The sequence below is a fragment of the Trachinotus anak genome, unplaced genomic scaffold, assembly GCF_046630095.1.
Source record: "Trachinotus anak isolate AG129_WGS33_773 ecotype Australia unplaced genomic scaffold, CSIRO_AGI_Tana_v1 ptg000012l, whole genome shotgun sequence".
Taxonomy (NCBI): Eukaryota; Metazoa; Chordata; class Actinopteri; order Carangiformes; family Carangidae; genus Trachinotus; species Trachinotus anak.
Window position 1 is genome coordinate 20,294,800 of NW_027273863.1, and position 13,382 is coordinate 20,308,181.

Sequence of the window (13,382 nt, forward strand, 5' to 3'; positions counted from 1 at the left end):
GGTTAGTCAAATGTATTTGGAGAGAAAACAAAGGCAAATGTTAAGACTACCACACAAACTGTCTGTTGTAAACATCATAGTTTACACTCTGCCTTACGTAACCATGACTCGCAGACCAACAGTCCTGATAGGACAAGCACATTACAAGTGTGCCATTGGATGACCTTGTGATAGTTATGTGCGCCATTGTGTGCCAGTAATTAAGATGGGATGCCATAACCAGGAGTAATTTAGTTTCAGCATTAGGGTTGGATAACTATTAAACGTGTCCCTTCAACAAGTCTCGGTACGTTAATGTACAACTTGTACCTCAGTTGTGCTTCAATGCCAAGATGCTCTGGAAAAACAGCCCAAACTTGCTAGACCCAAGTCCTTAGATCTGTGTTTGCAGACACTGTGTGTGATAAAGTTTGTATTAAAGAGGATCAACAATACATTTTTTTTTTTCTCTGGAAAAAATGAAATGATAATTGAAACCACAATAAGAGTTTTAAAATGTCATTTGAATTTCATTCATTTTGAGCTGCAGCTAAAGCTCCATGTACATCTCAAGTACAAATATAGTGCAAAAGTTATATAAAACATAATTTATATGTAGTTTGTTAACACCATCTTCTTCTGCGCATAACAATTTTGGACACAAAATGGACCATACAATTTTCAAGACACAGTGAGCTGATCCGAGGGGGGACCTGAGAACAGCCAGACCTGATCTGGATAGACCTGAGGATGGTTAGACCTTTGTCCAAAGTAAGGCTGACCAGAGAGAGCAGAGAGAGCACAAAGAGCATCAAGACAAGAATTACTAGTGTGACATCTTGTGATGGGGTCACGGCAGCTGTGATGCCCATAAGCATGTTGACTTTCTAACCCGTGAGTACTCAGTAGTCATTACTACGTTCACTTTTCTTCCTCTGTGTAGAAGTAATCAGTGACTGGACCTCACCTATCTTCGAACGGGACTTTCATTTATATGTCAGTGACAAGCTGAAGTTTTGTGATTGTATCTTGCTGATTGTGACATTGTGTCGCAACGATAAAATCTGTCCTCAAACACACACACCGCTGCCAAAGCACTCAAAACCACTTCTGCCGTAGTTCCTGCTACAGCGGGCATCTCCAGGACCACATTTTTCCATGATCTCACACACACACACACACACACAGACTCACAAGGTGAAAACACTAGCCCGGCAGTTGCAGCTGGTAATAATGAATGTAAATTCATAGAAATTAAAATAATGTGTCTATATGCTTGAGGGCTTGGATCCACTCAGGTATTAGATGTATCGACACAGACCAAAGACCCACAGCAGCAAAACAAGTTGTTGTGTTCCTTAAAAGAAAACTACAGTTTATTAGAAATTGCAATTTGATTTTGTAGCATTAGACACATTTTCTTACAGTGATTTTAACACTGCAATCACCAAATTAATTAATGAGATCTCGTTAGGCGTAAACCTTATCAAAATGTTCCAATGGGGCAACGAGCTTGAGCAGTAAAACCAACCCTACAGGTTTTAAACAAGCCCCCCAGGCTAGTCAAATTTATCTGGAGAGAAAACAGAGCAAATGTTAAGACTACAACTCTAATATTCAGTTTTCCTCTGTAATTAGTGATTCTTACCAACATTTCAGCTACGTTGTTTAGATAATCAGGCTTGTTTATTTTAGTTGTGTTATTATTATTATTAATATTATTGTTGATATTGTTGGGCTACAACTTACTATTCTCTCAGTTATTTCTCATTCTGTAAATGATTTCTGTCTGTAGGAGTGAAGTCATTCCTTGCTTGTTGTCTTATGACAGTCGGTCCTGATAGGAAAAGCACATTACAAGCGTGTCACTGAATTACCTTGTAATAGTGATGTGCGCCATTGTGTGCCAATAATTAAATTAATGATGAGATGCCATAACCAGGAGTAATTTAGTTTAAGCTTTATTATTATTTTAGGGTTGTGTGTTTCCTTTGTCCCTTCAACAAGTCATAGTACAAATACAAGTACAAATATAGTGCAAAAGATTCATATCTATAACTATAACATAACATAATTTATACATAGTTTGTTAACACCATCTTCTTCTGTGTATAACAATTTTGGACCCAAAATGGGCCATACAATCTTCAAGACATAGCGAGCTGATCCGAGGGGGGACCTGAGAACAGCCAGACCTGATCTGGATAGACCTGAGGACGGTTAGACCTGTTCCAAAGTAAGGCTGACCAGGCCAGAGAGAACAGAGAGAGCACAAAGAGCAGCAAGACAAGCATGTTGACGTCCGACAACATGTTGACTGTCAGACCCGTGAGTACTCAGTAGTCATTACTACATTATTGCATGACTACTTAGCACTCAGAACACAATTTTTACAAAGTTTATTTCACAAAGTTTGTTAGCAATTTGTTGACACTCAGTGTTGTGTGCATAAATCCAGCGCACTTGTCTTCATCGTATCAAACAGGCCACAACTTTCCTCCGGACTCTCAGGGTCTCAGTTTGACGGATAGTGTGAGGACACTCAGCAGGAGAAGCAAGGCTGGCAGGGAGAGAGATGAGAGACATTTATCAGAAATGTTCAGAAACAGAAATGATCACATATTTTCTTGAAAAGTGAATATGTCAATATCAATGAGTTTCCTAGGAAGACTCACAAATAAATTATTAATTAGATATAAAATATGCCACATTGAATCATTTTATTTCACAGATCCAGTCTGTGGAAATTAGGTGGTAATATGTTTCGCAGTATAACTTTGAAGTAAAAATTTTAAAGAATGGAGTGTGTTTTATTTGTTAATCATCACTTTGAAACACAAAACTAATGAATTTCCAACACAGTTATGGCAGTTGTGATGATGCTATTTTTTTCCAGGAAATTCCAATGGCTATTGACAAATATACCAAGCACGTTGTTAACAACTGTAGCAAGGATTACTTTCCCCATTTCCATTACAATTCATACCAAATTGCACAGTCCATTCTTGGGATTGTAATGGTAATCAACAGCTAAATACCAGCTAATTATTAGGAAACTATGAGGAAAGTTGCCAGGATTTAAATTGGAAAATCCAGGAACCTTTATATACAGCATTACCATTATCTCTTATTTATATCCCTAATAATGCTTTCACAAATCCCTCTGGACATGAAATCAGATATCAAACAGTTTAGGTAAAGCTGAGGTTGTTGTCGAGGTTTGGTTACTATGAACTATGCAATTGCTTTAATCAAATTGATTAATCTGATTTTAACTTTTTTCCTATCAGTCAAATTGCATACACTTGGTGTAGTAAATGTAATGTTATACTGGAGGTAAGTCCATCAGGATGTGGAGACACTGCAGTCAGGACCCTCCTGAATAGAGCATCTGTTGTTCTAAGTGTAAATATAAAATGTTAGTGTGTTGGTTACCATGAGGGTGAAGAACACCACTGGCTCCTGATGTCGTAGTTGAGTTCATCATTGCTGTGGTTGGTGCCGCTGTGGTTGATGCCGCTGTGGTTGGTGCCACTGTGGTTGGTGCTGCTGTGGTGTTATTGTTTACATTGGCGGCCGGGTTGGCGACATTCAGAGGGCCGCTGTCAAGGCGGACAGTGAAGTTGGCGATACCATCTGAAGAATACAACCAGGATTAAGAAACACTTGGTAGTTAAGGCATTTCAAAACCAGTCACGGTTTTATTGGCTGGGTTGGGGGATCAACAACAAATGCTGTGTAAATTCAAATATAGGATTTTTTTTTTTTTAAGATCCCAGGAGTGTGTGTCCACTTACTTTCAAATGTACCATCCCCCAGGAGGATGGAGAAGGTGGTTGCGTGGCTGCTCCTGGTGTTGGAGGCATTCACATTAGGAACTTCAAACTCACAGCGGATCACATTATCTTGCACCAAGCCGCGGATTTCTCTCACCCTCTGAAAAGGCGAGGTGAGAGTAAAGATAAAGTAAGCTGAAATAAGATGCAGCTCAAGTTTGACTGGACACTTTTGGGAAATTATTTTGGTGGGAAAAAGTGAGTAGAAATCATACCGACAGAAAACAGTATTAGGAAAGTATCCACAAAAGCACAGGTTTGGCATAACAAATTAAATTAAAGACACCTCTGTTCAATTAGAATTTGCATACAGTTAAGACCTTACCGTCTCTGTTGGACTGAGCACTCCATTTGTGTTGTTTCTCTGCATTGTGCGGAAGAAGAACGTCCCATTGGTTGAGATGTTCTGAGCACAGATGAAAACCATGGAGGTACCCTGAGGGAAAAAAGTGGTGAAAATGAGATTTTTTCCCCCTTTTAGTTAAAAAACAAATGGGAAGGTCCACTGTCAACAAGTGTCTTTGTTAAGGCTGGAAATAAGCCAATAATGTGATGAAATAGTCCAGACAATTGTTCAGTTCCAGTTCTTCTTTTTCTATGTTTACCTGTATGAGTAATGATTATGGCGCCACTGTGCATGTTTTTTTTAACTGCTTCCCTGTTTGCAGGAACTCCTTGTGTTTGTTCATGAAAAGGTCTCACATAGTTCTGCAAATGCTTTTGCATTGCCCAACTTTTTTTAGAATATGGGCCAAGATATTTTGGTTTGATACATTGTCTGTGAGTGTAACTGTAAAGTTGTCTGAGAAAGCTCTAAAGAACATTAAGCACAAAATTATGTCAATTTACACAGATTGCTAGTTCAATAAAAAGTTAGATGAACGTTTAATATATGTGTTGTGTTTTTGTTATTGTGGTCAATTTAAAAAAGAAGGCCTTGAAAAAAAAAAAAAAAAAAAATCCAGGTAGCCTTTAATGTGCAGTCACATACAGCTGGAACTAAAATAAGCACATCATTAGTCCTAAAATGAATCACCCTGGAAAATTAATCAGGTCTTAAAATATTTTCATTTCATTTTAGTTAAATTAACTTTATTTTGTGTTTAGCATTGAGCATCAGAGGCTAGCGGCTACCGTAGTATGCTGAACGTTAGTGTGATAATTATTGGTTTACGAAGTGAGTGTCAAAGCTGTAAACAAGAACTTTAAGTTTAAAAGTACCTAAATGTAATTTTAAACTCTCAAACTTCCGACTACAAAAAAGGTCAGCTATTTAGCACAAAATTGGGCTGATGGTTTTCAGTACTAGCTTTTTTTTTTTTAGCCTTGCTGACTCTTTGGACAGTTGCAGAAGTTGTATTGTTTTCACTTGGTCAAAGCATTAGGCTTCATTTCACATTACATTAAATTCACTGAACATCAAATGCTTCTAAAATATCTAGCTAGCTGCTAGCATAGTTAACTAGTTAGCTTCAAGGCTGTAAGCTTTTATCCTCGAAGTCAGCTATGAGCCTCATTTTGTCTGGTTTGCCAGCTATTTGGATAGTTAAATGCATTGTTAAATGCTGGCAGTCCTTATCAACTCTTAAAAAACAAATGTCTCACGGCCGTGTCATATTTCCCAGATGTTTGTATTCAGGTGGCCATGAGTCACTATTAAGTGAGCATTTAAAAAAGAGCAAATCAATTTGCCTTTGCTGGGAATGTTGTTAAGGGTGTTTTTACAGAGTGTTACATAACATAATGGATGCTGGGTGGATACACTGATCATTAACCTGGTACAATGCTTGCAAGGCGTGTGTCATTAAGTATAATAAAACTTGTCTTATGTATTTTATCACAGGTTGATAGTTTGGGCACAACATCCTGGCAGAGATTTTTGACTGTACAACACATGTACAACACATGCCCAGATACAGAATGATATTTGGTCTTGGTGAATCTATACTGTTGGTGAGAGGAGATGGTTTGGCCTGGCCTCAAGTTCCTCTGAAAGACTAGATTGGGTTTTTATTGTGTTTATGTTCCTTGTTTTTATGAGGCCTGGCTACAAATATTAATTCATCTTGGAGGATAGTAATAATCTTAATCATAGACTGACTGAACTGAATGCAAAATCAACGTAATACTAGTTTTGTGTGTTTTACCTCAGATGCATTCGCAGTAAGTCCCAGAGCTACAAAACCCGTTGAGATTCCTCTGAGTTGGATGGACAGGGTGGTGCCATTGGGAGCCATTGGGGTGCTGGCAATCACAGACCCAAACAGACAGGTGTTGTTTCCCGTGGGGTCACAGTCATCTGGTGTCTCCACACACAGTTTACTGGTTCCACAACCACCCCGAGTGATGTTCACCTGGTAGACACACAATACAAAAAGCAGAAATTTAACAGCTTCAGTAATTGTAATTACTCCAACTGAGCTAAAGTATGTTCTCCTGTTGGACAACAAAAACCCTTCTGTGATTAAAAAAAAAAAAAGTTTCCAATGGAGTGATTTGGCTTTAAGGCTAAAACCTGTTATTTTCTGTACCATTTTTGTCCACTAGAGTAGTGACGGGACATTAAGATGAGTCAGTACTTCGAGCTGACTTTACATTTTTATGTTTATTTTGATGTGTAAATATGCAGATACAAGTAGAACTGGAGGTGGCTGAGTTAAAGGGGCACACACCATTTTTACAGATTAATTTCATAATGTCCTCTGTGGCTCTGGTGAAACTGTCTAAAGTCTGAGAAAATAACCCTGATAAAGAAATACACTACTGAGGTGCATTATGGGAAGTGTAGAATCCAGCCTTTTTTGGAGCTCGACTCATACTCGGGACTAAAACTCGAGATATCACAACCTCTGTTACTCACTGGAGTCATCTGCACCATGAAAAAGAGATGTTCTACATTTTTTTTTACTTTGCAGTTGTTATTTAAGTTATTCATATAAACTGAGCTGCTTCTTGGACAAGGACCCGGAACATGTGAAACACAACAAACTAACTAACCTGTCTCAATAAAAGTGGGCAGATGTCCACTCTACTTCACTCTACAGATAAACATGTAAACATAATATAAACTAAAAATCATCATGGTTAACAGCTTTATAGACCCCAACATCCACCCTTGTATTGTTCAGTTGTGACTTGAAAGTGTGTATCTGGAAATCTCTATGAATCTTTGAAATAGAAAGAGAAAAAGTACTGAATCAAGCTGATACTATTAAAGCTTAAACTAAATTTTTTTTACTCTCAACACTATTTTAAGAGGCAGTTTGTAATTTTATTTTCCCGTTTTACCTAAAACTAATTTAATCTGATAACTGTGAAAGGGGTCATTAAGCAATTGTTATAGTTATGTGTTTAAAGTGCTAAACCAACCATTGTATTATTGGCAAATGACAAATGAGCCGTTCCCTGGACACCTGATGCCACAAAAACCGTCAGTGCGGCAACCAACAGGATCATTCCTCGTTCCATTCCTACCAGGCAGACACAAAAAATAAAGGAAAGGAAAAATATTAAAAATGAGATAAATGAGATCTCATTTTTGAACCTTCTATCCCACAATACAGTTCTTAAAAACTCACAGACTCATTAATATTTTTTAGCATGTTCGCATCTGTGAAAACAACTTTTTCATTATTTCTGGATTTAATGTTTTTTTTTTTAAACAAGTAATCTCTGTCAACATTTTTGAAGAAATATTTGTATGAATCATTCATTCAAGCACAATTATAGCAAAGTTCAAGGACATACATAGTTGTACAAAAAACAGAATCTAAGTAGAGTTTAGAGTAGAATTTTCATTGTTATAGAAAATAATAAAGTCAAAGAAAGAAAGAAAACCAACCAACTCAAACAACAGTCAGATCTCCAGACTTTCACTGTGTGACTCAATAATCATGGATAAAATCTACAACCATCCAACAATAGTATTATAGTATGTAGTAGAACTAAATGGACAATTTTGCCTTCTTTTTCCAGGCATTTGAGGTTAAGAAACTTAATCATTACAAAATTAAAAGAATCATTTTCATTTTTGATCACCTGAACACAACAATATATTCCAGGGTTTGACTGAGCCATTTCATGGAAACTAACTCTCATAATCATAAATCATCATAGTTTCTACAGTACAAAAGTAAATGCTGCTCACTCTCCACTTCTTAAGTAATCTAGTTACTATTACCTGAATTCTTAAAATTAACCTAATTAAACCATATAAAATGATGAGAATATATAATGACAATAATTGAAAACAAAGGTATAATTCAAAGGTAATTATATGGTTTGATCAAGTTTTGAGAGACTTACCTAAGATGTAAAAGTCAAATGTTGAGCTGAAAGAAAGTTACTGTTCAGTTGTTCCTGCTGAGTCTGAGCTTTGATCCCTGTGGGAACGATTTAAATCCTCAGTGGTAGGTGCTGTGCTGATGCAGCTGCTGCAGAAGGAGGGAGCTTTTTGCAGCATCTTGAAAAAGGTGTGGCTTGGGAGGAATTCTGCCCTGCAGGTGCGAAGATTAAACAGTTTCTATGAAACAAGCCACGTCATTGCTGAGAGGAAATAAGGTTTTAGCTCACTGAACATGATTCGTTCACCTTACAAAACACTTCTGTCAACAAATAAATAGATTAATAATAAATTGTTACAACTACATTATAATGTAGCCATAAGCAAATGCATCTATAAGAGTTTATTAACTTACAGTATTTGTCAACTATTATAACTTGAAATGAAAAAAAGACCTGAATAACAGTTGTAGTGCAGATACAATGCAGTAAACAGTTGCCCCAGATTCAATAAGTAAATATAAATTCAGTTTGGAGAGCAGAATTTACAATGAAGTTTAAAAAAAAAATGCAGAATTAATCGTGAAGCAAAGAATGCAAATTATTGTATGTAGTGTTTTACAATTCCTCTTTTCAGCTAAGGAGATTTAGTTTTTCATTGTATTGTTGTGTCATGCTCTCTAACAGCACCGTACATATTATGATGATTTATTTGTTCTACGTCAGACTGGATCATTACAGTGCATTTTACAATCCCATGTCACCTGCTAATGATATCCTGTTACAGACACTGTGCTGACGGAAACCAGACTGTTAGGTGTCATTATGTCAGATACACATGCTGCAGTGTAACATTCCAGGTCAGGTTTTTTTCTTGTAACATTTTTCTGCTTTCCAGTTAGTAGGATTGGGTTTCCTTAAATTGTGATACAGGAATATCAGCTGCCGTAGTTTGCAGTAAAATAACAACAGAGAACAAGCCGCACACTCAGGGTTTAACACAACAGCACATAAATCTGCAAACTTTTAAATGCACTTCAGCCTTGGAGAGAGTTTAGAGGGTTAGAGACTAAATACACTTTCAGAGGCTTTTCAGCTTTGTGTCTTATGTAAATTACATTTCAAATTCGTCTCCATTTTATGCACAATTGATCAAATTTCTTTGAAAGAACAGGAGAAACTCTGTGACATCAGGCAGAAACCTCCATTATCTTAATAGTGCCTATTGTAAAGGGGAAAAAAGGTCACAAGAGAATTAGTTTACCTATAGACACCCTCAATAATTACCCTAAAGGTAACATCGTGAGAGAACCAGTCTGTACTTCCTCCTGAAACTAAATCTCTAAGGGAACCTCATCTTGCACACTGGTGCTTTAGGAGGCCTATTGTTCAGTGAACCTTTTTGAACGTGATCATTTTTTTTTTTTTTCTAAAAGGGTTTAACCCTCCTGTTATGTTCATTTGTCAGGAACAGCAATGGTGTTCCCGGGTCGATTTGACCCAGTGCATGTTTAATTATCCAAAAGATGTCCGAAACCAAAAAAATCCTAACAAGCACTGTGAATATTTAATTACTAACTCCATTACTAACTATTCTATCAATATTTAGTGCAATGGTGTTCCTTACCTCTAACAGGTAATGGTTCAATTAGGATAATTCACTTTTTTTTAAAACTTTTTTTTAAATGTTTCACCACTTTATTGCTTTTGAAAGACCAACATATGAAACACAATAGTTTTACATAACATTGAAACATAACATTTAAATTTTGATATAAACATGCAGGGGGTGGTTGCAAATATGTGAGATGAACCATTTTCATATTATATGTTGATTACACTAATTAAGGCAAGCAGAAGAAGTTTCATACTGAAAAAATACTTTTAACTATTTTTCCTAGATCTTCAAACTTTAAAACAGGTCAATTTGACCCGGAGCATAACAGGAGGGTTTAAGTGTAAACTAGTGTGTAGTGTGTATAGAACACAGTACAAAGGACTTAGGATCAAGTGCCTGCGCCAGGTGAAAACTGTGGAATAAGTGCTAGAATAACCTTCTCCAGGAGAACTTAAACGTGTGTCCTCTGTAAAGACCAGAGGTAACATGTAAATTTACTCATGTTGTGTACTTAAGCAAATGTTTACTTAAGTATCACCATACTTAAAGTTCATTTTACTGATAAAAGCTTCTGTACTTTTCCTTCAGTTCAATTTGAATGTAGGGCTTTTACTTCCATTCTGGTATTACTACTTTTACTTTTACCCGAGGATCTAAATACTTCTTTCAGAACTGGCAAATACTTGTAAACATTAGATGTGAATACAGGATGAAGTGCGAATGAACTGCAAGCGGTTGTTTTCATTATCGATTGACCTGCTGAATATTTTTACAATGAATCAATGAATCACTTGGTCTCTGGGCTAAATGCCACATGTGTAAAAGGCCCCCCAACAGACTGAAAGTCACAAAGTTGCATTTATTTTTATGTGTGCCTCTTTATAGTCTGACAAACAAGGTGTATTATGAAAGTTAGTTCATACAGAGGCTCGGGGACAGGAAATAAAAAGAAGAGGCACTATTGACATATTTTCCATCATCTCATCTTCACCTGCAGATCCCTAACACGCGCAGAAGCCACATGAGACATTAGTTAGCACCACAAAGAATGAGGAAAGGTTGCTCTTAAAACTGTGACAATGAGGAAAAAAATGTCTGTTCAGAGAACAGTGTCTCTATTGTTTCTGTGCTGTAAGTGTGATTACTGTCATGATTACACTCATGTTGACATTTTACCAGTTTTTTTCTCATTTGTAACAGAAATATGTTTATGCTATCTACACTGTTATATTTCAATATATGGACACAGTTTGCTGTAGTTTTGTTTAAAAAATTTGCATATTTAGTAAAGGTGAAATATATTTTTAGACATCTTTGATTTTCATGTCCTCATGCAGATGCTACCAAAATGATTCATATGTTAAATGAATTTCTTTGTGTGTGTGTGTGTAAGTTATTAATTATTAGATAAGTGTTAGACTTATTGAACTGTTTGGATTTAACAAGAATACGTGTCATTAGGTATGATAGCTGCTCTGAGGCTGTAATTTGAGGTAACTGCTAATGTCAGCGTGCTAACTTGTTTAGCAGGTATAATGTTCACATCTTGACAACAAAGCTGAGGCTGATGGGAATGTCATTTAGACCAAAGGACTGGACAAATTAAGGACTTAAGACTGAGACCTGATGATGGCGCTAGATGAAAATGTGAGGAATTACCCAGATCCAAAGCTGGTCAAGGCAGACGGCCACCCACCCTGAGCCTGGTTCTGTCTGAGGTTTCTTCCTGTTAAAAGGGAGTTTTTCCTCCCCCCTGTCACCAAGTGCTGCTCTTCGTGGGGTTTTCTTGGTTTTTTTTTGGTGCCAAGCCAGGAGACCACTGAAATGATTCTAAGACTCATCCTCTGAGGACTATAGATGTTTATACGAAATTTCATTGAAATCTGCTCAATAGTTATTAAGACTATAATTACAAGTTTCTCTTTCTTGGTCTTTGGTCTTTCTTTCTCAACCATGACCAAACAGCCACACACTACACTGAGCACAGTTCAGGTAAGGTGTGTATTTTGGTCACAGTCCAAACCTGCAGAACAAACAAGATTACGGAGAGAGCAGATCAGCAGGGAGAGAACGAAACCTGCTCAACCCATCTGTCTGTTTGATGAAGGATCACTGTTACTGAAACCTGTTTGAAAGTAAATGTCCTTCATCGTGAATGAAGCTTCTCACAGTTTTAGATTCTCCTGAACAATGATACTGTCATGGTGTTGCTGTCTGTGTTTCATTAATATCAAACCATTGTAGTATTTTAAAAAGTGTGTTCCAGTGATTTAATCTACACCTGCTGAACCGGCTGAACTTGAGAGAAGTTACACTGACTGAGTTCTGTAACCTTAGTTAGTTCTGTAAAATCATCTCTGTCACCCAAATAAAACCCCATTGTCATATTATTACTAATAGTTGATTAGAATTATTTAAGTTAGTTTCATATACAGTGACATTTGAAAAACACAGTCACCTAATTAATATAACTGCTGCTGGGAATTTCCCTTTCACACCTTCAGTAACCTGCAGACTGTAAAGGAAAATATCAATTTAGTGACGTCAATCACAGGTGTCGAAATGATTGACTTTAACACTCTCTGGAGCCAGAAAATCCAAATATAGGGAAAGTATGTGTGTAAAGGGCGGAGCTGACGTGGACCAAGATGACTAAAGTCAAATCTAAATGTCTTTGTAATGAAACAATGTGTTTACATCTCTCTCTAATATAGTCCACATTAGATTAAGTGAAATTAGCCTTTATGACCCTAATGTCTTGTTAATAAAAATGTACTGAGTTCATGTATATAAATATAATTGTGAATCTATTGTGTATTTTAGAAAGAAGTTGGGAGTTTTCGGGTCCTCAGGGATCATTTCAATTCAGTCCAAGTTTTCTCTGAGGCAGCATCTAGTGGTCATTAGAGAAACCGTAGCCGCAGCACTAGACATCTGTTATTTTGTCTGCGTTGTTATTTAGCACTCCATTTAAAAAGGATTACTATATTTTAGTACTGAATTTCATGAGAATACAAGATAATAATTAAAAAATAAATATCAGTCTAGACTGAAATTATTGAATGAATTGCCATGAAATTCAGTACACATATTCATGTTCCTCGAAGGATGACTCCTGGTGTTTCAGGTCAAAAGTTTCACCAATACAACAAAATAACTCAAGATGTAGGTGAAAGCAAACTGTGGATGTTACAAAAACAGGAGAGAGTCGGATAATGTGAAGCAGCGTTTCCAAAGAGTCACAAGATAAATCTGAAGGGTTGTGAGATGATTAATTGGGAAGGAAAGAAAAAAAAAGAAAAAAAACTATTTGCAGTTTCACAAATTCATATAAAGCTTTTTAATTTTTCTCTAATCTCTTTTTTCTTTCTTTTTTTTTTTTAAACAATTGGATAATTTGACCTTTTTCAGTCAAGTTTAGAGGTAAAAAGCTTCGGCAAAATAATACAAATAATTTTAAAAAAACCCTCAAATGTCAAAGAGGTAGACTCTGTTTTTTAAAGAGGTCATAAGATAATCACTGGTGTAATGTAAAGATCCCCTCCAGGGCTGTTTTAACACAAAACACTCCTACTTTACTATTTGTGTGTTTTGTGAAAAGACTTCTAGTGTCAAGCTTTGCACACACTGTATATCACAATCGTGCAGAGTCAACACAAAAACAAGCT

General features: G+C 36.6%; 1 protein-coding gene across 1 annotated transcript; it reads right to left on the reverse strand.

Moving 5' to 3' along the window:
- Positions 1 to 1,924: 1,924 nt before the first annotated feature.
- LOC139628847 (putative ferric-chelate reductase 1) lies at positions 1,925 to 8,274 on the reverse strand. Its single transcript, XM_071490952.1, has 7 exons — positions 8,121 to 8,274; positions 7,185 to 7,285; positions 5,963 to 6,169; positions 4,141 to 4,251; positions 3,777 to 3,915; positions 3,415 to 3,615; positions 1,925 to 2,539 (listed from the first exon to the last, which is right to left on the reverse strand). Exons 2-7 carry the CDS (start codon positions 7,281 to 7,283, stop codon positions 2,487 to 2,489), a joined length of 810 nt encoding a protein of 269 aa, XP_071347053.1. The 5' UTR covers positions 7,284 to 7,285; positions 8,121 to 8,274; the 3' UTR covers positions 1,925 to 2,486.
- Between the last annotated feature and the right edge of the window lie 5,108 nt (positions 8,275 to 13,382).

Coding starts and splice junctions, on each gene's coding strand:
- LOC139628847 (XM_071490952.1), bottom strand. CDS start 7,283: ATGGAACGAGGAATGATCCTGTTGGTTGCCGCACTGACGGTTTTTGTG. Junction 3,916..4,140: donor TGCTCAGTCCAACAGAGACG/GTAAGGTCTTAA, acceptor TCGCCTTTTCAG/AGGGTGAGAGAAATCCGCGG. Junction 3,616..3,776: donor GGGGGATGGTACATTTGAAA/GTAAGTGGACAC, acceptor TGTATTCTTCAG/ATGGTATCGCCAACTTCACT.